This window comes from Bos indicus x Bos taurus, chromosome X, assembly GCF_003369695.1.
Source record: "Bos indicus x Bos taurus breed Angus x Brahman F1 hybrid chromosome X, Bos_hybrid_MaternalHap_v2.0, whole genome shotgun sequence".
Taxonomy (NCBI): domain Eukaryota; kingdom Metazoa; phylum Chordata; class Mammalia; order Artiodactyla; family Bovidae; genus Bos; species Bos indicus x Bos taurus.
In genome coordinates this window covers 132,471,530-132,499,010 of record NC_040105.1, presented here as the reverse complement: position 1 = coordinate 132,499,010, position 27,481 = coordinate 132,471,530, and the positions used below count along the sequence as shown (strand labels likewise).

The following is a 27,481-nucleotide window of genomic DNA, read 5'->3' as shown; positions in this document are numbered from 1 at the left end:
CCTCACATCATTTTTAAGTGCATCTGCAGTGACAATGCAGCACATTGATTTAGGAGGGCAGGTATATAACATATATAGTACATTATTTTTAGCATTCCATTAAATATGGCAAGAACAGGATTGATGGTAAGCCTTCCACTGTTTCGAATGCACACCTATCATAAATGACTCATCCTCCAGGGGTATCAGATAGTCACGGTTTTACTGTGATGTAATTTTAAATGCATATTAGGGTATATCTCTCTAATCATTATACATATTTCATAGCATTTCAACCACAGGGTTGTAACTTAAATGTTTTTAAAAACTATTGTATCCAGTAGTTGTTTAAATATGAAACCTACTAACTGGGCATTAAAAAGAAATACTGAAGGACCTTCCTGATGTGCTTCCAATGCAGAGGGCACAAGTTTGATCCCCTGTCAGGGAACCAAGATCCCACATGCATGCTGTGGCCAAAAGAAAAAATTTTAAGACATACTGAAAAAACAGATTCATTTGTAATCATCAGTACGAGACAATCAAATTAGTAAGTACTGACTAAATGTCTGTTTTATCCATAGCACTATGACAGGTGTTCACTGGAATATAAAAAGCAGCCAACACGGTCCTTGCCTACATAAGGAGCTCACAACCTAGTTGTGGAATTCTGAGCTGTACTCTAAGAATTCTAAAGATCTGGGGAGATGGAAAAGAGAGAAAGAATATTCTAGGCTGGAGCAGTAAAGCAAAAACAGTGACGGTAAAAACCAGAAGGAGCATATATGGAGTTTATGTTGAGAAGGGATAAGAAACAAGGCCAGGTGGAGACAGAATTAGAAGGCCTTCTCAAACCACACAGTAGGCAACAACAAGCCACCGGAGATTACAAGGGAGTAGTGTTATATCACCTGTAAACCTTGTGCTGGATGGACTGAAGTAGGGAAGCAACTAGAGGCAAGAGAACCAGCTAAACTAACCTAGAAATGAGGTACGGTCACCTGGCCTAGGATGATAGCAAATGGAAATGAAAAGGAAGCTGTAAATTAAAAATGAAGTGTAGTCCAGTGATATGTACGGTTTAACATAACTTTTTTCAATAGCTAAATCCCACTGTTAGATTACCGGCACACCAGCAATTTCACTCTGAACTGTTACAAAGACTTTTAGGAGAATGCTTACAACAGCTTTACTTACAAGAGCCAAAATCCAGAAAACAGTCCAGATGTCCGTCAACAAGAGACTAGATAAGCAAATTGTGCTATTTCCTTACAATGGGATAGTACTCAGCAATAAAAAAGAATGAACCATTGATAATGAGACAACATGGATGAATCTCAAAAACATTATGCTAAGTGAAAGAAGCCTTACAAATATTATATGATTCCATTTCTGTGAAACTCTAGAACAAAAAACCTGATCTACGGAGGAAAATAATATCAGAACAGTGAGTTTGTCTGGGGAGTGGGTTTGGGAATTGACTGGAAAGATGCACTTTCTGGGGGACAGTAATGTTCTATATTTTTGTAGGGACTTCAGTCATGTGGGCATACCATTTGTCAAAATTCATCAAATGATACACAAGATTTATATATTTCAATGTATATAAATTTTATCTTAAAAATCAAATAAATATTGAACTCTGGCTAATGATATGCATATTGAAGTGCTTTATATCTGTAACTTAGAAATGCATTAAAAAATAAGGATATTCATTTGATAGAAAGCTGGAGAAATGGTTAAATAGGTGATAAAGCAAATATAGTAAGATGTAAATTGGAGAATATATGTGGTGTTCACTGTATAATTATTTCAACATTTTTCTATATTTGAAATTTTTTCATAATAAAATGTTGAAAAAATTACAGACACAGCTTTAAAAGTTTAACAGACCCTTTAAATTGCTGATGAAGTTACTTTGGCCTCAAATTTTAATTTTAATTGAGGAAAATCTATTTAATCTTAAGATATTGCTCTACCAAATAGCTTCAAACTTTGCATATGCAAAAACCCTTACTTTAACAAAAAATTTCACAAATACCTCATTTTTATGATAGAAAATGGATAATATACCCACACAAAATAAACTGCTTATTCCTGTGTAGATATTCCCCAATACTAAAAATTCATCCCTTGAATTTTAATAAAGGCAAAATCAGAATATTACATTATACCCATTAAATTTTAGGATCCACTGCTCACATTTTTAATATAGCAAAACTTGAGAATGACATTTAATTTTACATTTACTATTTTAATTCTAAAAGTTACTCAAAAATAGCTGCTAGAATTTTTTAATTAGAAATGACTCAAATTTCCTAAATTCCTGTATCTCCTACAAATAATCTACTTCTTAATATTTATTATTTTTAAAAGGTATTCATTTTTCACCTCATGAGGTTTTATGAGCACTAAGCTTCCCTCGATCTCAAAGTGCTATAAAAGAATTAAATAGACAAATTATAGGCCAAAAGACTAAACAGATACCTAGATAGTATCTCAAGTACTCACATTGTATATATCTCACTGATGGTCCCCAGCAACACTTAACATACAAGAAGTTATCTTTCAAGAAAACAGCTCAATTATGATTTAGATTTCTAGTCAGATTGTAAGGAATTTGTGATTAAGAGCTATGTTCCATGGAAAAGTGAAAAACTTTTTGGAGGGTCATTTTTCTTAGGAGTTTCAGCAAGCATCTCATAGAAATATGGAGTACAGAATTAAATGTGACAACACACAAAATGAAAGTAGTAACCTGAAATCAACTCACGTATTTTAGTTCTACCACAGCACAACAGGTGGCCCACAATGACACATTACCAAAACTCACAAAGATCATAGAACTTCCTGCATTTGTCAAATGTTTATATCCACTTCTAAAGAATTTTTTTTTACTGAAGATATATGTTAGAATGTTCTACAGCCTTCTTCAGCTTCTACTACGGCAAAACTCTTTCACTGTAGGTCTTTAGACTCCATGGGACTTCTGGATACTCTGGATTTTTAAAATTCTGCAATTGAAATTTCAATTCAGTCACCTTCTTCCGACAGAAAGGTTTTAGTGAACAAGTAATTAAAAGCATTAGGGTAACTCCTTTAAGTCACAAGAGCAATGAAGCTTCTGAATATGTTTAACTTGGAACAAGGTCAAAACTTAGACAGCAGGGAAAACTGGCACATAATACACAGCTCTCCACCAAGTGGTGAGAGTAAAACAACTACTTCTCTCAGCTTCAAATAAAACAAAACTCTTCAATTCCAGATCTTATTATCAACAATACTGCTGTGACTTTGTCAAGCTGAGTATGGAGCGGAAAAAAACACAATAGGAAATAAAAATGCAAATAAGCAGGCCTTGGAGAAAAATGCTATTTACCAACTGCTTCAAACCTACTGAGTCCCTCACCAGCTCCACCCCAAGTCACTACAGAACGTGACTGTGGGGACTCAAAATGGGCAAAATGGAACCATGCACCACAGTGCCCCCAGCTTCACACAGAACCTGTAATCCCTGGGCTAACAATCATTTAAGCAAAAAAAAGGGAGAGAGGAGTCCCTTTTTGAGAGTTTAACTATGTACAGAATATCAGGAAACTCCATTACGACGGTCCCGTTTATCTGAGAACAAACTATTGCTCCATTCACTTTTGTGGCTTGGGTTGAGTTTTCTGGAGGTTTAGTAGGGGAAAAAAAATCAATGCTATATATCCTTGAGAAGATATGCCCAACACTTATCAATACCACATCGTCCTTAACAGGAAGCTTTTGCAGATGATTAACATGCCATGCTCATCTGTCCATACAGTCGGCCCTCTGTATCTGTGGGTTCTGCATCCGTGGATTCAAGCAACCTCAGATTAAAAAAATATTCGGGAAAAAAAATTCCAGAAAGTTCCAAAGAGCAAAATGTGAATTGGCTTTGGCTGCATGCAGGTAACTATTTACGTAGCATTCACATTGTATTTATACCTATTTACATAGCAATTACATTGGATTAGGTATTGTAAGTAATACAGACATGATGTAAAATATATGGTCACATTTGCATAGGTTACATGCAAATCCTACACCATTTTATTAAAGAGACTTGAGCATCCACGGATTGTGGTACCTGTGGGGGCTTCTGGAACTGATGCCCCGCAGATACTGAGGGACAACTGTACTCAAACACAAGATCCACCCAATTAAAGCACCCACCTTAGCTCAGGTCTGTAGCCCCTGGTAAAGAATGGAAGAGACAAGGTTCAGAAAGAACCAACATCCAGAATATTTTCTTCTTTGTTTTGTAAATCCTCAGCTAAGTATGCATATGGAGGACCAAGGGAAGTCTTAAGACAATACAAAGGAAATCCCAGATGGGGCTGAGGAGAGTTTGGGACTAGGAGTGGAGTGCCAGGGGATCATTCTCCTTCCACCTCCAACCCACCACCACACTCCCAGCCACCTCCATCTTTTCATCTTCACACTGTGGCAGCTTCCTGGCTGGGTTTCCCTGGAGAAACTCACCATTCTCTGTGTTGCAGCCAGAGTGGTTTTTAAAAATGTAAAGCTGATCATACTCTACCTCTTATAAGTGGTTTGACCTTGAGCAAATTACTCAGGGCAAATTACTCAACCTCTCTATGCCTCAGTTTCCCCATCTGTAAAATAGGTATGTAGTTCCAGGGCTCTTCTGAGAAGGATGAACTAATCATTTTAAACTGAGGAGAGTAAGCAACACAAGTAAGGACTAAATAAGCATCTGCTGTTATTATTCCATCACCCACCTACCCCTCTGCCTTAAAAAAACATCTCAAAGGCTTTCTTTTGCTCTAAAGTTCCACCTAATTAATATGACCTATAATTAATGTTCAATGCTCCACATGATCCAACTCAACCCACTCATCTGTCATTCTCCTTCTCACCACTCCCCAGCAACACTGGGGAGTGTTTCTAAAGGGGCACTCTTCCTTCCTACAACACCTCTGTACCTGTGGCTCCCCAACCTAGCGTTTATCTTCCACACTTCACTTGGCTAATTCCTATGCATCTCTCTGATCTCAGCTTAAATGCTGATCCTTAGAGACCACCTCCCTGACCTCCCAGTCCACGTTAGATACCCACGTTATGCTCCCTCGTAGCACCCTTTTTAAGCACTGAAACCAAATAAAGTTACTACTCTGTACTTTCAGCGTAATGTCTTCGTCTCCCATTAAAATGTTAAGTACCATGTGTGAGGAACCCCCTTGTCCTATTCACCAGTTTATCCTCAGAGCTTGGCATAGAATCTGGCACAGGGGAGCACTCGATGAATATGTCTTAAATGAAAAACAGCTCTCCTTTCACTCACACTCCCTTTCTTGTCACTTCTCTCCAGGAGGTGAGGAACAGAACCCAGGAAGGTGCCATAGCATGGATTCCACGCCCTTCCCTCTCATCACTCATCCCTTTCCTCTCCTCGCATCTTCCTCCCTATCACCCTTTAAAAGCTGTACTTTCATTCCCCTCTCTTCTAAAGTTTCCTCTCTCCTCCATCTCCTTCCAGCTGGCCACTGCCCAACTGTTCATGTAAGACCCCCAACCCCTAACCAGAATTGCCTGTAATGACAGGCACTGTTTACATTAAAACCAGAGCTGTGGTGAGAATGTGGTGGGCACTATATTATCACAGGGAACAGAATTGCAGTATCTCCAAAGAAGGAGTATAAACAGCTATATTAACAGAGGTGATTTTTTTATTGCTGCTACTTGACTACCACTTGGCTCACCTCCCAAACAACATGTCAAACCACTGTAAACACAGTCCTTATTTAGGGCTGCAGAAAGAAGCAGAGTTATGTCACATGCAGAAATAGCCCCGAATGTCTGAGTGGTAAGAGCATAGCATTAGACTGCTTAGAACCTGTGTTTGAGACCAGCACCTTTGGCAACTCTGTTAGCTACCTGACCTTAAATAAGTCATTTAACCTCTCCAAACTTGTTTCCTCACCTATTATATAGAGGTGATAACAAAACCTATCTCATAGCATTTCTTAGAAATCAAATGAAGTGGTAAAGCATTATCCAATTATCAGATGTTCTACACAGATATTTGGTTGATTACTAACTGAGGTCTAACATTTCAATTTGATTCTCCTCTCAAGTCTCACTAATAACAGTCAATAAAAGTAACAGAAAATAATGATCTAAAATGTTTAATAATCCCTAGTGGGATCATGTATATATATGCTTACCTCATAAAATCTTATTCACTACTTTATTAATTTTACTATTTTTATTTTACATTTTGAACCTATAACTTGCCTGTTTCTTCAAACGTATCACTGTTTTCACTTTCTTTGAAGCTGGTTTTATGCCTGATCTGATGTTCAACCATGAGTACTTTACTCTTCTACAACTTCCTAAGAAGGATTTTATCCAGTCCTGCTGGTTAAATACATTCAAATTTAATCACATTTCCCTAACCAGATTATAACTAGCCACTTTATTTATAAATGTTTACATTTATATTCACCCTAACTTTCTTGTTCCTATTTATATATACATTTCCACTTACATTCACCTTAAGTTTCTTATCCCTATTTAAATATATCTAAACTTCGGTACATAAACAGCAAGCAAAACTTTTCTGTTCTATTTCAAAAGACGGTGCTCTAACTCTGGACAAATAGTAGAAACATTCCAGAGAGTCATTCAGTTCCAAAATATGAACTAACTTATAAATATCTTATATATATGTATGGAGCTCTTCTAGGCACATGACAGTTACTAATCAAAATAATTGGTCATAGTTCCATTTATGATAAAGATTCACAATAAATTTTAAAACACAGTTTCAAATTCATAAAACAAAAATCTTCATAAAATTATTATTAGTGTTAATATCTGCATAATTTTGTTCATACTATTGATTATTATACCTTTGGTCATCTCTTTCCATTCACTAGGAAGCCAATTTCAACATATAGAAAATAGCCTGGAATGCTTAATCTCTCAATGTGATAGCTTTAGTATCACAAACTTTAAATTTCACTCACTGTAAATAGGTTCCTATCTACCCATATAAATAAGAAATTTGAATTCCAAAAGATCATTTTTAAATTCCACAATTCACTATCATATTTATCATTATTTTAACACCTAAGTGAACATAATCTACTAACCACCACCGGGGCTTCTATCAATCTATGAGCAATCAACAAGAAAACATTATTTCTTGGTCATTTTGAGGAAAATAATCAAAAATTTTTTATCATCTACCATACATTCACTTCTATCTAAATACATACCTATTACTTATTCTACATATTCTTTGAGCACTTGAACACTAGCATTATTAAAATGAAATTTTAATATTTTTAAATATTTTTAAAATATTAGAAAATTCTCCATTAATCTCATTTAGTGATGATCTCACTAGTGACTGGGTAGTTTGATACTTTACTTCTAGTAAAAACCTTCTCTTTGGTTTTAAAAACACCACTATTTTTATTTACTCTTAGGTTCTCTCACATTAAAATGGAACACTTTCTAGTCTAGCTTAATACATTACATTAGCTTAAAAGATTATATTGTGCTAATCTAAAAAACTGAAAAATTACCTTATAGCCTATTGTCTTCCTATAATAAAGGATTTCCTTTTCAAGGAGCTCAAATAAACGTGGTGGGAAAAATTGAAAATCCTGAACATTTGGCTGTTTTGGAGGTCGTGGAGCCTGTGGGGGAAAAAATGCATTACACACATATTTGTTTCAGTTCATGAAGTGAACTTATCTTTTATTATTTCTTTTATACATAGAAAAATAAATACAATGGAATCCATTCATAAGGCTGGGGCATATCAAGTACTTTTCTGTACTGTTATATTTTAGAGACTAAGATTTAGTACTAATATAAGTAAATCTGAATCAGAGACCATGCTACAAGAGAATTCTGCTATAGGACGTGAAACCTGGCCTCATACTGCTTTACCTTTGGAACCTTCGGCTCACTAACACGTAAAGCCTCTCTGAAGTAGGCATCCACAGCATAGTTTGCTTTGCGTTCTCGTTTGGGAGGTTCAATCCATTCCACCATTCCAAGCTGTACACAAAAACAAGAATGCAGAGTTTAATTACTCCAAATTGTTTTATAAATATCCAGTACATCAAGGCTGTAGAAGTGCGAGAAAACCAAAGCATTAGGAAGAATCAAAACTTGCTTTATAAAACTCTCAATGGAAGAGATACATGCACCCCCAAAAGAATCTGAAAAAATAACTAAATTACTATGCTGTACACTTGAAACTAACACGATATTGTAAATCAACTATACTTCAAAACAAAGCGTTTTTAAGTCACAGCTATACATCCCAAATTCCAAAACCTCATTCTATATAGCAAGTTCAGGTGCAAAGATGGTTTTGGTTTTTTTTTTTTTAAGTATGTTTGAAGCTTGCTGCTGCTGCTAAGTCACTTCAGTCGTGTCCGACTCTGTGTGACCCCATAGACGGCAGCCCACCAGGCTCCCTTGTCCCTGGGATTCTCCAGGCAAAAACACTGGAGTGGGTTGCCATTTCCTTGTCCAATGCATGCAAGTGAAAAGTGAAACTGAAGTTGCTCAGTCGTGTCCGACTCTTAGCGACCCCATGGACTGCAGCCTACCCGGCTCCTCTGTCCATGGGGTTTTCCAAGCAAGAGTACTGGAGTGGGGTGCCATTGCCTTCTGAAGCTTAGCTCTTCCTTATTAGTAATTGAGAAGAATTTGTACAATCTGGTTAATATTTTATGGCAAAATAAATAGTGACTTAATACTGGAGGAAGACTAACATTGGTTCTGGTAACTTTGTTAAGTGTATGAATTAGAAAACAGTTAAAAGCATAAAATACTGAATATCAACATGACAGCCATATATCCCTTCAAATCAAGAGAAATTTTAAAATGAGACCTCTTGGTAAGGTAGATGTGGGACAAGCCAGTGGAATCAGAAAGACTTGAAATTTGAAACAGGTTCTGCCACTTTATCAACTGTGTAACTTTGAAGAAATTATTTTTTCTATCTGTAAAATGGGAATAATAATAATACCTACCTGAGGATTACATGTGACCATATGTGAAAGCATTAGGTAGACTGTCAAGAGCTAAATGTAAGCTATTATTAAACATCCAAAGTGGGGTGATTTAGTAGCATTTGGTAGACAATGATTTGGTAGCATTACAAAACTTTACCCTGATATCAGCTAGAAAAAGTTATTTAAAAGTCAATATACAAACATGACAAAATGAAGTTCTAGAGTCTGAGGTGTGGTTTTCTAGCTCAGATATTTTTCTTGATTTCACAGTACCTAGCCTAGTGCCTTTACATAAAACTGGCCACTAATCTACAATTAATGGTCCCACTCTATTTGACCACATCTACAGGCTGAGTTTTAAGAGTGGATAATACATTTTAAGTATTTTTTAAGCTAATACATTTATTAGCTTAAAGATAATAATTTTTTAGTTTAGCTTAAAAATTAGCTTAAAAGAGTGGATAATAAACTAACATGACTAGAATGGTTAGAAATCTACAAATTCTCAGTGTCTAAAGAAGTAAAGGCTAAAGTCAAATAAAATGGCGGTATCCACATATGGAAACATCTGTGAGACAGAAAAAAACCAGTTCTTTGTTAGACTAAATGTCTCTTTTAACTCTGTAAGTTCGTAAGAGATGGAGAGTATAATGTGAGTTTATGTAAAATGAGAAATACTCACAACAGTGAAATGAGCTGTGTTTTGTCTTTCCCCTCAGATGGGCTAATGTGAGATGACAGTAATGGAAAGAAAAGACATTTTTCAATAACCAATATTTTATTTGTCTCAATTGGGGTTAAAATAAATCAATAATAACGACTTTCTAAAAGTAATGTATCTGGCCATTTAATCTATACTCGTGTGAAGGTTTAGGTACTCAAATTTGAAACAAGTATTAAAGGGCAATTCCTGTACTTTCAAAAACAGAACAAATATGCTAAATTAGTTTTAGATAAGAGTACATTAATACAAACTTATTTAGGTCAATTTATTCAGAATCAATGTCAGCCACTGTGACTTAATTCATCAAGTATGGCTATGAATTAATGCAACTAGTTCAACAAATCTTACATGAAAATCTCCCTTACTGTGCAATTTCCATGATATGTATGAACAACATTCTTGCAGGTTTTCAATTCTTTTCAAAGGATAGTATGAACCTATTTTAAGAACCTATCTAAAAAATAAGGAAACACATTATAATCTCAACTCAGAATATTCATAAAAATTCTGATTTAATCATTCAATTATAAAAGTATGTCATCATAATTGTTATTAAATTTTTTTGTATCTGCACATAATTATTTTCTTAGAAGCACAGGAAAATATGTTATATTAGAAATGACAAATATTTTATTAAGCCTAATTTTCCCTGAAGAATGTAGATAAGATGCACCAGTGATGGTTAGACTCTTCACTGTTTAATATTTTCTACTTTAAAAAACACTCTTAAAGCCAATAAGCCCACAGGAATGACTGCAAAATTAATTTTTAAAAAGTCACATAATGAGATCTAAAAAGCATATTAGGAAGGCAGTTTCTACACTGTGCATGCAGGCTATCACCTCCATCTCATCAGAGTAAACCATAAATGGTCTCAATTAAGGTTAGAGATGGAATAACCAGATAGATTTTGGTCAAGATACTAAAAACTAACCAGTAATAATGGTAGCAACAAAGTGTTATCACCATACTAGTTGCAATGTAAATTAAAATGACCCACCTCATTTTTCAATAAAATCAATACCCAAGAATAAGCTTTTTTTATTTTAAAAAATTCACTGTCAGTTAAAAAATATAACAGCTTTATAGAGCAATTTGAGTAACAAAATAAAAATGACAGAATTTTATTATAACTAAAAAAATAAACATTCTTAAGTCCATGGTGATATAAATAAATGAGTATATAAATAAATGGGTAGAAGGGACAGCTTTTCCTTACAGAAAAATCCCAGTTAATAAATATAGATGGAATGAAGGAAATACAAAATTACCTTTAGGTAAATGCCACAATAACTATTGTAAGCAAACTCCACCAAGAGATGCCAAAATCAGTGTGTAAAAGTTTGAGAAGTAGCTCCCCCCACCAAGATATTTATCAATTATAAAAGGAAAATTGGTAACTCTACAGTGGAAAAATCCAGCAGGCGCCACCTCAACAAAGTGACTAAGATTAATGTCCCCAGTAACACAACATAGTGACATCATGTTCCCTGGTATGACGTACTGAGAAAGACATAACATCCCTTCCAAGGCATTCTTGCCAAAAATGCACAATAGCAATCAAATCATGAAAAAAAAAAAAAAAACACCCAAAGTGAAAGACAAACTATAAGACAGCAGAAAAATACTGTTCAAAAGTGTCAAGCTCATGAAAAACAAAGAAAGACTGAGAACTATCACAGATTAGAAGAGACCAAGGAGACACAGCAACGAAATGCAATGTGAAGACAATGAGAAGACAAGCCACAGACTGAGAGAAGTGTTTGCAAAAGACCTATCTGACTAGCAACCAATGTTTCATGTAAACTCTGAGAAGAAATAAATCTTGCCTTATTTAAAAAAAAAAGCTGATAAAAGACTGTTATCCAAAATATACAAAGAACTCTTAAAACTCAATAATAGTCCATTTTGAATTTATTTTTGTGTATGGTGTTAGAAAGTGGTCTAGTTTCATTCTTTTACAAGTGGTTGACCAGATTTCCCAGCACCACTTGTTAAAGAGATTGTCTTTAATCCATTGTATATTCTTGCCTCCTTTGTCAATAAGAAAACAACCAATCAGATTTTTAAACGGGCAAAAGATCTGAACAGACACCTCCCTAATGAAATACACAGATGGCAAATAAGCAAGTGAAAATATGCCCCATATCATTCATCAGCGAAATACAAATTAAAACAAAGAGATACTACTACACTGCATGCTTGCTTAGTCGTGTCCCAGGTATCGAACCCACATCTCCTGCACTGGCAGGAAGTTTCTTTACCACTGTGCCACCTGGGAAGCCCCATTCACTGCCCATGAGAATGTAAACAGTATGGCCATTTTGGAGGACAGGTTGTCAGTTTCTTACAAAATTAAACATTCTTACCATACAATCAGGGCTCCCCTGGTGGCTCAGTTGGTAAAGAAACTACCGGCAATGCAGGAGACCTGGGTTCTATCCCTGGGTCGGGAAGATCCCCTGGAAAAGGAAATGGCAACCCACTCCAGTATTCTTGCCTGGGAAATCCCATGGGCAGAGGAGCCTAGTGGGCTACAGTCCATGGGGTCACAAGAGTCAGACTTGACTTAGCAACTACACCACCACTACTACCATACAATCCAATAATCGTGCTCCTTGGGATTTACCCAAAAGAGTTGAAAATCTATATTCCCACAAAAACCTGCACATGAATGTTTATGGCAGCTTTTATTCATAATACCAAAACTTGGAAGCAATCAAGATGTCCTTCAGTAGATAAATGCATAAATAAACTGTAGTACATCAGAAATGGATCTTAGCACTACAAAGAAATGAGCCATCAAGTCATGAAAAAACACAAAGGAATTTTAAATGCATATTACTAAGTGAAAGAAGCCAAGCAGAAAAGGCTACATACTGTATGATTCCAACAATATAATATTCTGGAAAGGGAAAAACTATGGCAATAGTATAAAGTGGCTGAGGGGAGGGTGGGATTACTAGGCAGCACACGGAGGGGTTTTAGGGCAATGAAACTATCCTGGATGATATTATAATGGTGGATATCAATCATTTATAAATTTATCCAAACCCATAGACTGTACAATTTCAAAAGTGAACCCTAATGTAAATGATGGACTTTGCATGATAATGATATGTCAACGTAGGTTGATAGTGTAGGAAGCTGTTGGGGGGGGTGCAGATAGGATATGGGAACTCTTTGTATTTTCCGCTCCTTTTTGCTATGAACCTAAAACTGCTCTTAAAAATAAAACTGTTTTTAGAAACTGCAAAGTGGGATCCTAGATTGTAAACCCTGCAACAGGGAAAGTATACTAGGGTACTGGGGGAAAAGGTTAACTTTCTATACTTGATCACTGTAATATGATTAGGTAAATTGTTAACATTACGGGAAGCTGAGTAAAGGATATATGTGAACTCTGTACTATTTTTTTGCAATAAAGTCTAAAGCCATTTCAAAATTAAAAGTTTTAAAAATTACAGCCATAATTTCAGTTTAAACAGAGACAATAAACAAATTTCCCATTTTTTTCAAGGGAACTTTGTGGCCCATGAAGAATATTAGAAGGCATTATTTTATGAGACCACCTGTAACAAAGTCCTTCCAGCATTTAACCAACTATATGTCAACGGTAATATTATTACTAATGTAATTAATACTAAATACTGCACATTTTGTTCTAATTGCTCTAAAATGTAATGATGACAACATCCATTTGACTGGTGAAAACACTGATTATCTAAAGTCACTTGATTATGGGGAAAGGGGAGGAGGGATAAATCAGGAGTTTGGGATTCACATATACACACTACTATATATAAAATAGATAACCAACAAGGGCCTACTGTACAGCACAGGGAACTATACTCAATATTTTGTAATGACCTATAAGGGAAAGGAATGTGAAAAAAATATATATGTACATGTAACTGAATTGCTTTGCTGTATACCTAAAACTAACACAACATTGTAAATCAACTATATTTAAACTAAAAAAAAATTTAAGTCACATAATTAGTAATAGAGTTGTGATTTCAGCTTCAGAATCCAGGAACTCAACCACAATCCTATACTACTTCTCAAAAACCAAAGTAGTGGTACAGTAATAGCAGCAACAGCAAAAATGATAATGATGATAGTGGTAATAATAATAACAATAAACAACCAGCAAAATATATTAAAGGTAGCCCGTGGATAAGATCATTTTGACCTACATCATTTTCACTCTATAGTAGAGTACTGTTAACAGGTAAATGCCAGTGTTTTGTTAAATATTTAATTGTTATGGGAAGAAATGCTAATCTGAGAATCTAACGGTTGACAGTAAAAAGTTACCTTCTGTTTTTCTCTATAATCTTCTCCTTCAAACTTGTACAAACTTTGTTCAATGTCCATTCTAAAATTTCTCAGAGAAGACTCTCCCATTTTCTGCAAGCGTTCATTCATCTCTGCGGTCTAAAGTTGAATGCATTGAAATTAGAAAATTATCACTGAATTACTTATAAAAATCTGTGAGTTCTCTGTCTCTTAAAGGCAATTATTGATATGAAATATACAATCTGTTCATTTACAAGGTAATAATGCAATGCTAACATCAAACTTGAATATAAATTTAATTTACCCTAAGTATTTTAAATATTTCAATGGTTCTTCTTAAGTGCTCTGACTAAGGCTTTCTCTAAAATCTTTCATCATTGAAAATGTATCCCTATTATAATTTCTGCTGCATAATTTTATGGGACACATGGTAATGATAAAACAAAGGCAAACTTGGACTAAACAACACATCTGCACACTAATATGAAACACAGTAATACAAGACTGCTCAAAATCCAACATATAACCTCAGATACCTGAAAAGGTGCTCAATATCACTAATTGTCAGGGAAATGCAAGTCAAAGCCACAAAGGTGTGATATCATCTCACACCTGTTAGAATGGCTATTATCAAAAAGACAAGAAATAGCAAGTGTTGGTGAGGATGTGGAAAAAGAGGAACCCTTGTGCACTATTGGTACTGGTACAGCCACCGTGGAAAACAGTATGAAGGTTGCTCTAAAAATTAAAAATAGAACTACCATATGATCCAGCAATTCTAAATTCCACTTCAGGGTATTTATTTGAAGGAAATGAACTCATTAATTCGAAAAGATACCTTCACCCCCATGTTTGTTGCAGCACTATTTACAATAGCCAAGACAGGAATACAACTTAAGTGTCCATCAATGGATGAATGGATAAAGAAAATGTGGTGTATATGGATACAATGGACTATTATTCAGCCATTAAAGAGAAGGAAATCCTGCCATTTGAGACAGGATGGATGGATCTTGAGGCTATTATGCTAAATGAAATAAGTCAGGGAAAGAATGGAGAGGGACATGGCGACCCACTCCAGTATTCTTCCCCAGAGAATTCCATGGACAGAGGAGCCTGGTGGGCTGTTTCAGTCGTGTCCGACTCTGTGCAACCCTATGGACAGCAGCCCACCAGGCTCCTCTGTCCACGGAATTCTCTAGGCAACAATACTGGAGTGGGTTGCCATTTCCTTCTCCAAGATAATTTCTAATCCCATGCAAAAAGAAAGGTCATAAAATGCAGTCCTGATACAAGTGATTAAACAAAAAATTTACTTGGCTTTTAAATACAGTAAATACCAATATTATAAGTATGAGGTATAAGGTCACTTGATTTTAAACTCTGGTTCTTAGTCTTTCTCACCAAAAATTAAACTAAAAAAATAAAAAATACTTAATTATCCCTAGATATAAATCTATAAATTCTTACAGAGAACATGTGTTATTTGAAACAGGCATTTGAAACAATGCAATAAAATAATTATGCTGAAGTATGTTGATTTTAAAGCAATTGATCAGGAAAACAAAAAGCCATTTTAACCTACCTTCTTTTCCCCTCTTTCCAGAAGAGTTGTAATGTCTTCATCTGTCAGCTCACTTTCTTTAGAAGCAAAAACATGGGTGGCTCCATGACGTATCATTTGCAACATTTCCTCTTTTGCCATCTTGTTAGACTGTTGATCAATGAGTCGCCCTAATAATAAAAATAAAAACTGTATATATTCAATGATATTTCAGAGAAAGCATAGCATAATAGTTCTAATCAGACACTACTACATTTAACCATGAGTCTTCCTGCAGTGCAGGAGACCTGGGTTCAATTCCTGGGTCGGGAAGATCTCCTGGAGAAGGAAATGGCAACCCAGTCCAGTATTCTTGCCTGGAGAATCCCATGGACAGTGGAACCCGGCAGGCTACAGTCTATGGGGTCACAAGAGTCGGACACGACTGAGTGACTAAGCACACATTTAACCATAAGTAAAGCTTTACAGCAGAAAATTAGTGAACTTTGAAGTAGTTTTTTAAATGAATAACCCTGCAAGTTTTTCTTCTACAATACCTTCTATTTCAATGAATTTCCTTCTATAAAATTCACTTAAAACACAGGAGGACAAAAACATTTTTTCATGTTCAAACTTCATTTCTCAGATCAAATTTCTCTGTATGAAAAGGCACCCTCTAATACATACTTAAAATTTTAAGCCAAACTTTTATCTGCTACATAATATCAAGTACTTCAAAAGACATGCCATTGACATTCAACTATAAGCTAGTGAGGTTCAACTACCTACCCCATATACTGAACACAAGGTTTCAAAATGGGGATTTATTTTTAATTTGACTTTCTTCTCTAAGATTGCAGATTTTGGTCAACTATCATTAAAAGCAATCTCCTTTGAAGAAAACTGCATGTGTTTTTCCAAAGAAACATCTAAGTAAGTTTACACATATAAATACCTTGTTGTATGACAATTGAATCCAGTCTCAGTTTTATCTCAGCTCTTTCAACAATCCTTTCTTCAACAGTGTTGTCAGTGATGAGACGAAACACACGTACTGGCTTCTTCTGACCAATACGATGTGCCCGATCCTAGTAGAAAAAATCCTAATATAAGACACTTGGTATTTTGGATAAAATGTATGGTATAGCTAGCTTATGCTATAAAATTCTGAAAATAAAATTAGTTCCTGATCTCTCTAGACCGGCCACTTCTGAAAGAAGGATAATAAATATTAAGATTATCTAGAGAACCCTGGGAACAAAGAAATCCACAAATATTCTGCTGTATAATTAATGGAAATTTCCAGAAGGACAAAAGACAAAAGCCCTTTAAGATAAGGTCTAAAAAGAGCTGAAAGCTTCTGGACTGAGTTACTGAGTAACTTTAAGCCATTAAATAAAAATATCTTCCACCCTAGCAAGGAGTTTTTTAAGTGAGGGGCAAAGTAGTTAACAAGGGTTGCTATGGTGGCAAAAGTCAGCCTTCTCTCATCAGCAAGCAGTTCTTTCTGCTTACTGAGGCAATTCAGCAATCTGCAGTAAAGGGTCATAAACATTAATGGGAGATTAATACCCTTACTGTATGGTCTAGAATTTGGTCCTGTGGTTTACAGTTGGTAAAGGTGACAGGTGGCAAGTTCTGATAACAGATAAACAGCTAGGGGGAGTATTTTCTAAAACCCCAGAAGTTCTCAGCAAATATGTGAAGGGAGAAGGGTAGCTGAGCAAAAAAGCAAAGAAACAAGTTTCAAACAGCCCTGTACTAAATATAAAAACACCAGCACCAGTAACAGTTTCAACACAGCACGCTGAAAGAGAATGCAACACCCCTACACACATTTACATTTCAAACTCAAATCAGTAAATTGTGAAAGATCAGCTATACTCTAACACTTTTAAGGAAATGAAGTGTTGTCAACAGGTTTTCCAGTTCACTAACACTAATTTACCAGGACTTACTCCTACCGAGTCAAATCAAACACGCTAAAGTAGTAATAACTGGTGCTAGTGGTAAAGAACCTGCCTCCCAATGCAGTAGACATAAGAGATGCAGGTAAGATTCCTGGGTTGGGAAGATCCCCTGCTGCTGCTGTTGCTGCTAAGTCACTTCAGTCATGTCCGACTCTGTGTGACCCCACAGACGGCAGCCCACCAGGCTCCCCCGTCCCTGGGATTCTCCAGGCAAGAATACTGGAGTGGGTTGCCATTTCCTTCTCCAATGCATGAAAGGGAAAAGTGAAAGTGAAGTCGCTCAGTCGTGTCCGACTCTTAGCGACCCCATGGACTGCAGCCCACCAGGCTCCTCCGTCCATGGGATTTTCCAGGCAAGAGTACTGGAGTGGGGTGCCATTGCCCTCTCCGGGGAAGATCCCCTAGAGGAGGGAATAGCAACCCATTCCATTATTCTTGCCTGGAGAATCCCATGGACAGAGGAGCCTGGTGGGCTACAGTCCAGGGTCACAGAGTCAGAGTCCAACTGAAGCAAGTTAGCACCAGCAGCAGCATGCCAAAGCATGTGAATTTTAAAATGTCCTAATGTAAGTATTTTCAATTCTCTATTACAAAAGAAAAGGGAGGACTTCTAAGCTCTGCCTCATTGGCATATGATTTTGTTTCCAAAGACAGTCAATTGTCCCCAAAATTCTGGGGATTTTGAATGCATAGCTATTTTGTATCTTTTTACTTCTGAAATTAAATTCACCTTAAAATTTGAGTCACAGTGACTGAAGTTGTAGCTCTAGTTCAATAAATGATAACATGATTAAAAGTAAGAAAAGCTCTTTGAATTTCTTAGGGTGGAATAGTTTCTGATAGTGTTTCTAGGTAGCAAATGTTTTCCTGGAATATATTCCTTTGTTACATTTTCACCTTCTTGCTCCAGTTGTTTTATTACAGAAGTTAAAATCCTATCTCTCCCAATTTTAGTGCTAAGGATTTTAATATATTTAGTTGTTGAGCAGAATAATACTTAGAGACTAATTTTTAATCCCTTATCATTCAAACATGAATGTACCCTCTTCAATATTTAGGAATGGGGAAAATTTTCATTTGCGTTTCATGATAAAAGCCAAAATCAACACAGAAATGCTGCAGTTGGATTTGGCATCTATCTGTTTTCATTTCGTTTTTGCAATTAGCATAGCAACTTTTTTTTCCAAACCTCCCAAAGATTGCTGTTACCCTTTCATCATAAATTGCCTTCATGCTGTATAAATCGCAATAGTTTTCTCAACTAAGATAAATATCTGATATCATTAAAGATAACTAACCATAGCTTGCAGATCCACCTGTGGATTCCAGTCTGAGTCATACAGTATAACCACATCAGCACTTGCCAAGTTAATTCCGAGACCTCCAGCCCTGGTACTCAGCATGAAGATGAATTTGCTACTATTAGGAATATTAAAGGCCTCTATTGCTTCCTTTTTTTAATTGATGGGAGATGGAAGAAAAAGAAAAATATAATTATATTACCAGAGTTCTTAAGAAATAAATAAACATTTTAACATGCATGCTCAAACCCCCACTTTGTAATATTCTTCCACCTTCAAAAATATTTAAGCATCTATCTATAAACTGCACTGTGTATACAGTAAAAAGTATATTAAATAATGTAACTAATCTTTAGACACTTACACCAGTAAAGACAAACAACAATCACAAAGACAAATTTAACTAAGCAAGTGATAAATTATTTTAAAATAAAAATAGTGAAAATGTTTTAATTGAGTGAGAGCTAAAATTTATTTAGGGGGCAAAATGTCAGATATCTCAACTTCATTCCCATTAATTTATGAAGGATTAATAAAGAAGATATAGTTTAGAAGACCAACCAAGAGAGAAAAAAAAGTTTAGAAATGGGAATGAGAGCAACAGATAAAGGGGGAGGTAGGTAGATTTACTACCGTATGGTGAAAAGGAGCAAACAGGGAAGTAATGAGGAAAATCAGGAAGGTAATCCATGGATATTTAGTAAAGAGTCTTAAAAATTAATAGGACATTAATATCCTTACTATATAAAGATTTCAATTAATTAGAGAAAAAAAAACACTAAGACCCCAGTAGAAAAATGAGGGGGAAAAAAAAAAAAAGAACAGACAGTACACAGAAGAACAAATACAAATGGCTAATAAACACAAGAATAATGTTCAGTCTTACTAGTCATCAAGTAAATGCAAATAAAAAAAACATAATACCATTTTTTGAAGATTAAAAGAATGATAATACTCAATGTTGACGAGGGGGCGATGAGACGGGCACTCTCATACATTGCTGCTGGGAGTGTAAATTGGTACAACCTTTCTGGAAAGCAATTTGGCAACATGCATCAAGAGTCTTAAATGTGTTCATACCCTTTGACCCAGTAATTCCACTTCTAGGAATTTATCCTAAGGAAATAATCAGAGATGGGCACAAAGATTTATGTAGAAGGACTTTTACTTAAGCATTATTTATAATAGTGAAAAATTGGAAACAACCTAAATGATCAACAACAGGGGGATAAATTATTTACTGTATGTCCATAGGATGAAACAGTACACTGAAATTATTTTTACGGTGATTTATTTTTTTTTACTAATATGGGGAAATACAACATAATGTTGAGTACAATGTATCAGGATACTGAACTTTATATGTAGCATATACAGTATAATATTAATTACTTATATATTATATATGCATAGAAAGATCCGCCAGAAATACTTTTATTTTCCAAATTTCCTTGGCAATCATATATCACTTTTATAATCATGAAATACAAGAAGTTCTATTTTCAAGGAATGGAATGGCATGGTCAAAAGCTGCAGGCAGAGAAGGCGACTCTGCTGCAGTCCATACAGCACGTAGAGGGGCAGTACAGAAAGCAGCATGGTGTAGTGAGAGGCAATTTGGTGTAGAGGAAATAGCAAAAACCTGGGCATGAGTCATAACTCTACCATTTATTACACATGTGGTTCTCAGCAAGCATTTAACCTCTCTGAGACACAGTTTCAAGTGGAGCAAATTATGCCAATACTTCACTGGGCTGCTAGGAGAATTCAACTGGAACTATAAAGTTGCCTCGCTTATAGCTGTTACTTGATAAATGTTAGCTCCTTTCCCTATAAAAGTGAGGTTAAAGTTAAGGTAAGTCAAGGTTACAGAAGCTAGCTGAATTTAGCTATATCTATGGCAAATCTGAGTGCTATTGAGAAAGAACTGCTTATGAACAGCTCGTGAACAATTTGAGTAAGGAATCCAAGGTGGATTTCCACTTCTTATTGGGAAAACAGATGAAATGCTTATCTGAACGATGACATAATGGGGAGGCAGGATGTTTCCAAAATAAAATGAACAGCTCTCACTGTGCTGCATCTAAAGTCAAAACATGTGATTCCAACTCTCTGAAGGGAGAACATTATTTAGCATTTTAAGAGACCAGATAATTGGGGCATAATTAGGTAAAGTCCATATTATTCATGAGCAGAGAGATCAGTCAGAAATGCAAACTGGCTATTTGAGATCAGAAAGCACCTACTCTTCTGCTTTAATACCAACTTCATTCCAGGAAGAAGGGCCATCTTGAATGGTACTATATGGCCTATGCTTCATGTGGATTGGCAGAAATCCATTCTCAGGAAGAAATCAGCAAAAGCCCAATAAAGTTTTGAGTTACCATTTCTGAGAGAGTCAGACTATAGAGCAGGGAACAGTGTAAGCTTTGAAACATCCTTATTTATAAATACTACCACAACCGTTTCCCCATAGTGGGTAGCAGGGAAACCCTTAATGTGAAAAGGGCCTGTGCTTCTGCTATAGGAGGCACACAAGGGACAGAGTGCCCCCTGCAGCTATGGAAGGACAAGGACATAGGCTGAGAGTCTCTGTGGCCTGAGAAGGGGTCCAAGAGCTGAGAAGTGCAAAGGCCTGTGTGCACTTTCATGACCTGTGATCTATACTGCACTGCACGGCACAAAAACTATGTTCATACCTATTCTATCCAGTGATCCTCACAACACTGTCAGGAAAACAAAAGCTTAGGCATTAAAGTACCCTTATAATATACAGTTAAAGATACTGAGGCTCAGAGGATTAAATAGCTTGCACACATAATGGTGGAGTTGATGTTAAATTCAAGTCTTCGGAAACCAAGTTCAATGCATTTTCCACTATACCATGAAATCACGGTCTCTGCCCACAGCATGAGTATAGACTTAAAACAGAGGCCAAAGACAGAGCCCTGAAGGATCACAGAAAAGAGAAGATAAATTAGCAAAGCCCTCCCTCAGAAAAAGTGCTTTAAAGGGTTTTATATACATTAGACCCCTGATATTCATGAAAAATAATCTTAAAATCTTTAAGAATTTCCAAGTTAAAATATACTGGGTGCTAGACTGGCTTCCTCATTAGCTAAGTGACTCATTCCTGCACACCAACCTTTTAGTCTTCCAAGATCCAACTGAATGATAAGCACCTGTACCTATGTCGTCCAATTTCAGTTTTACAAAATGTCTATTGAGATCATTTCCTTTACAAATTATTGTCTCATGAATCCTTACACTTGCTCATAAACTGAAAAAGTCTCAACTGTTCAACTCCATGAATGGCGAGGGTCTAATGTAGGAGGCAAATCAGGAAAAGAAAATGACATAGAATCAAGGGTCAAAGAGGAAGCGGAGAAACAGCAAGTCAAAAGGCCAAGGATAGCAGTGGTTAGAAGAGGTAAGGATGCGATGGTGCAGTGTCCTTTTGATAAGCGAGAATGTCTTTGAAAACCTTGGAAAGAATGATTTGTAAAGAGCCAGTGTAATGAAAGTCCAGCTGAAGATCTCAAGGAGCGAAAGATGGTAGTGAGCAATTCAATGCACCTAGCTAAAGAAAAGGCCAAAATTCAAAACTACCTAATGATGAAAAACATGGCGTAACTGAACTCTGATTTTTCAAGTCTTGTTTTATTTTCTCTTCCTCACCTCTCTTTCTTCATGTGGAGTTTGTCCATCCAGTCGACAATACTCGTAACCACGCCACATACAATAATCCTCCAAAATGTCCAGCAAGCGTGTCATCTGGCTAAAAATGAGAACCCTTGAACCTAAAACATTTCACAAACAAAAGGCAAGTTATTCAACTTGTGTAAAACTAACTTGAAAGTTAAAACATCATATGCAATATAAATATTTAACACGTGAACACTCATACCACTAATGAATACTAAGCACCCTACACACATCTCTTCAATGGATACTATACAGAAGTATGTATTTGTTGAGTTACACATTTTTAAGGTCTTCAAAATCATACACATTGAGATGATTTAAAGTCTGCCTTTACTTTGTCCTGAGGATGTTTCTAGTCTCTCAGGCTCAGGAGGTACACCCCCACATTGCTTTCAAGATTCTCTTCCTAACATACAAGTCTGATTGTGTCATTCTCCACAGGCAAATCTTCTGCAATTACCCACACCACCTTCAAAATAGCCCAAAACCCATAAAGCATGGTTTAAATGGCCTTTTGTAATAGCCCCAATTCATCTTCCCAGACTCATCCACTGCCACTCTATCCAAATACCATAAGCTCCACATTCCCTTCTTTCACACCTCTGCTTCATTGCAGAGATGGAAAACCCTTGCCCTCCTTTTTTTCCACTGTTTACTCCTACACATCCTGCAGTGCTCACCCTAAATGTTATCTTTGTGAAGACTCCCTCAACCCCTAATATCTTAGCATATCACAGCACTTATCGCAATGACTTGCAATTATGTCTCCTCACTGCACTGTGAGCATCTACAAGGCAAGGACTGTTGTCTTACGCATTCTTGTATACCCAGCCCATAGGGGCTTCCCAGGTGGCACAGTGGTAAAGAATTCACCTGCCAATGCAGGAGCCACAGGAGACGCGGGTTCTATCCCTGGGTTGGGAAGATCTCCTGAAGGAAGAAATGGCAACCCATTCCAGTCTTCCTGCCTGGGAAATCCCATGGACAAAGAAGCCTGATGGGCTACAGTCCACAGCAGCACAAAAGAGTCAGTCACAACTTATCAACTAAACAACAACATACACAGCCCACAGGACAATTCCTAACCAAAGAGTAAGTACTCAACAATGTGTGCTGAATAAGTGAATGAATGAATGATGAACAACTAAGCAAAATGTTATTCATATACAATATTACGTTATTCCACATTACTTTGAAGATCTGTAACTTACCCTGTTCTTTGAGTTTGGCCAATAGTTTATCGAGGACTACCATTTTACCACTGTTGCTAACAATGTGCTCATCAGTGGTATAGGGGGGACCAGGCTCAGCACCATCAAACAGGTAAGGGTGATTACAACACTTTCGAAGCTGCATCAGAATGTTTAAGAGTCGCATCTTGTCCATTTTGCCAGCAGAGTTTAAAATGTCAATATCTTTCATCAGGATTTTTGTATACCTAAAAATTTAAACTATAATTAATCATCAACTATTATACAGGCTTAACACCATCAAGAAATGTCTGTTTGGGAAAAAAAATGTCCTTTTGATAATCTGCTTAGATTCCTATTTAAAGAAGAACAAAAAGATCTGATTGGAGACTAAATCTGATGAGCAAAACCAAAAAACTAGCGAGGATTTGAGTATTTTAACTTGTGTGCTGCCTATAAACCGATTTCCTTCTGCTCTATCCTTTGCTAAAAATTGCCATCAGTTGATAACAATTCAGACAACTACATAAAATAATTATTTAATAACTACAATATTTTTTCAAAGTTGGCATCCAGCTTTTACTTGTTTGAGCTAAAAACAGTTGCAATTTCTTATACCTGTCTTCATAGGTCATTTTTTTCCGACCCTATAAACATTTTTATTGACTTTTCCAGACTTTCACCCAGGAAAAAAACAGATCTATGTATGCACCTGGGGAGTAGTAGTATTTAATTCTAACAATAGCCAACTTGTACTGAGTGCAAGTGCCAGGCATATGAATCATCTTGTTAAATCTTCACAACTCTGAGGTATGTACTAGGGTCGCCACCACTTTACTGATGGAAATTCAGGCAGCTAAAAGAAGTGAAACAATTTATTCAGAGCCACAGAAAGGGACAAAGCAAGGGTTTGATCTTACTTCTGAGTCTAGAGAAATATCCTCTTTATCACTACCCTATACTGGCTTCAATAATAGAGAAGTGTCTATATAGTATATGTTACCTAAATTTTATTTATATAAGCAACACTTTGCTTCTCTTACTAGCATTATTACATTACTAACATGTTCAATTTATATCAAATTTATGATTCTGTGTGACTCTTGTCAATTTCCTGTTCTGCTTGTATTTATCAAACCAATCCAGCGTCTATTTTTATAATATCTACAAGCACTGATATTTTCACTCATTATTATGGTTATTACTATTTTCATTGATGGAAAAAGCAAGAATAACAAATGTGCCAGTGACATTATCCCCTTTAACTCTGACATCATTCTTATAAGTATTATTATCGCCATTTTACAGAAGGGAAATTGAGGTTACATAACTTGTCCAAGCTAAACAGCCATTAAGAGGCAATGCATGGATTCAAACACAGGTCTACAGACTCCCTATATTCTTTCCTAAAGGTTAAATAAAATACTTATCAACTTTATATTAAAATATTTGAACTACTTAACTTGGCACTTGAACCTAAAATGTACTTTCTGAACTAAAGTCACAATTGAAACACTACAAAGCTGATTTTTAATAAATCTTTACACATAAATTCTAGCAGAAATAAAATAACTCACCATTCCCGCTGCATTTTACTCAGTCCCAAGTAAATCTTGATTTCCTTTTTAGGAGGCAGACTCTTCTCCACATCAGTTTTTATTCGACGTAACAAAAATGGTTTTAAAACCTAAAAAGTGAGAGTTTTTATAAACGTTTATAAAACATTCAATATTATAAACCATTTATTTCATTGACAACACTCTGAGGTGAAATTTACTTCCCACTGTATAATCTGAAAAACACTACCAACACCAGTTGCTAATTTTCTTGGTAAAAAAGAACCAAGTAATGGCCCATTAGCAAACCAGAATAGGGGACCTAAATTAGACATCCATGATTTGATGGCACAAAAGACAATAAAAATTAAGACAACAAGATTACTGAATATTGAAAAAGTACAAAAAAAAAACCTTTTTAAAATTATCTGCTGTCATATAAGATTTGTAAACCTGAGAGGAAATCTGAAATCAGAGTATGAATCAGAGTGTCTCTAAAAATGAAATAAAAATTCAAGCCATTTAAAAATGGCTTTAAATATATGAATGAGAAGAAAATGGTTCAATGAAAAAGAAGATCAGAACAAAAAGAAAAAAACATGAAATTATCCATGTATACCTGCAAGGCAGATTCTATTACAAGAAAAGAACATCTGTGGGGCACCTGAATGTGCCAGACAATGTACCATGAACTTTAGATAGAGTATTAAATCCTTATAATAAGTCTTTGAGGGAAAGACATTTATTTCAATTTTAGTAACATCACCAAAGTCACTCTGCTAGTAAATGGTAGAAACAGTAATCAAACCCACATCAGGCTGATTTACATTTAGCTCAGTCCCTGATTAGCGGTTGTAAACTGGGCAAGTTCTTTAACTTTTCCAAGCCTGTTTCCTCATTCATTCATCCAAAACATATAGATTTATGGTATATATCTATGCTAAGCATTTTAAATGGGGGAAAAGATAGCTATTTCCAAGGCTGCTGTGACAATCTGTGGCAGTACATAAGTAGAGTTTAACCACAACAGACATCAGTAAACTGTAGCTATTATTACTAGAGATCCATGGGAGGTAAGGAAAAGGGAAGTGCAAAAGAAGACTTCTGGTTTCCTGTTTGGGCCTCTTAAATTTGCCTAAGTTGCATTTTTAAGAGTTTAAACTGTCTGTGAGACATTCAGCAGAACACGCAGATGGCAGTGGGATATGTAAGTCTTGAGCTTAGGAGAGCGATAAGGAGAGAGAAATTTGGGAGTTATAAGTATAGAGGTATAGCTGAAACTATGGGAGTGATCCTCCAGGAGAGCACATATGAAAAAGGAAATCAAAGACAAAGCCCTGCAACACTGAACTTTCAGGGACAAAGAAAGAAAAGCCCATGATGGAAACAGAAAAGAACCGCCAAAGAGATAAGACAAAATGTATCCCATCCCCAGACACTAAGCAGGAAAGCACTTCAAGCACGCATGGTTAGAGGTACTAAGTATTACAGAGAACTGAGGGCACTGACCAAAAGGTACAATGAAAAATCACAAATACTTGTGAGGTTAAGTTTCAGTTGTATTTAATGGTCAGTGGATTCAGAAATGAATAGGACCCATCAGAAACAGAGTAGCCATTCCTCAGAGCTGACCGAGTTCCTGCTATGAGAGGCCCAGCTGTACTGCAACTTGTATGACAGGATTCTTCGAAGATTTGTCTTCTACGCCTCTGCATTCTTACAATAAGTTCCCTATTACATAAGGTCACTGGTTTCTGACTTGTTCTGTTTAACTCTAAATAAATATTTACATAACACATGATGACTGGTGGGGCTTCGAGTCAATAAATAAATTTAATGAGCAGTTACTCTGGACCAGGCACACGGGGCACAATGTGGTGGAAAACAGACAGGATCCCTGCCACATTAAGTTTACATTTTTCTGGGGGAGGGGGAGAGAAGGAGAGATGAGCAATACATGTTTTTTTTTTTTTAATTTATAAACAAAGACTGAGATTCTCATTAAAAACAGCAGACAAAAAAAAAAAAAACACATCTATACCATCTTACAAAACTCCACTGAGTCAATTAAAATTTAGTTGTACATTTTTTAAAAAAGTGAATACTGACTTCCCTGATAGTCCAGTGGTTAAGACTCGACACTTCCAATTCAGGGGGCGCAGTTTCAATGCCCGGTCAG

The 27,481-nt window shown here is 36.1% G+C and overlaps 1 protein-coding gene across 8 annotated transcripts in view; it reads right to left on the bottom strand.

The window, feature by feature from the left end:
- The window catches only part of SMARCA1 (SWI/SNF related, matrix associated, actin dependent regulator of chromatin, subfamily a, member 1), a 73,273-nt gene that overhangs the window by 21,609 nt on the left and 24,183 nt on the right, over positions 1-27,481 (bottom strand). For 4 of the 8 annotated variants that reach the window (XM_027534840.1, XM_027534843.1, XM_027534842.1 and 1 more), the window contains exons 10-19: positions 25,324-25,433; positions 23,768-23,994; positions 22,530-22,651; positions 19,932-19,967; positions 18,849-19,001; positions 16,536-16,668; positions 15,623-15,771; positions 14,056-14,175; positions 7,933-8,043; positions 7,563-7,676 (exon numbers count right to left, since the gene is read on the bottom strand). In XM_027534840.1, the coding sequence (XP_027390641.1) occupies positions 7,563-7,676; positions 7,933-8,043; positions 14,056-14,175; positions 15,623-15,771; positions 16,536-16,668; positions 18,849-19,001; positions 19,932-19,967; positions 22,530-22,651; positions 23,768-23,994; positions 25,324-25,433 (1,275 nt within the window). The remainder of the gene's footprint in view (positions 1-7,562; positions 7,677-7,932; positions 8,044-14,055; positions 14,176-15,622; positions 15,772-16,535; positions 16,669-18,848; positions 19,002-19,931; positions 19,968-22,529; positions 22,652-23,767; positions 23,995-25,323; positions 25,434-27,481) is intronic. The other 4 variants (XM_027534841.1, XM_027534848.1, XM_027534846.1 and 1 more) reach the window with 1 other exon arrangement.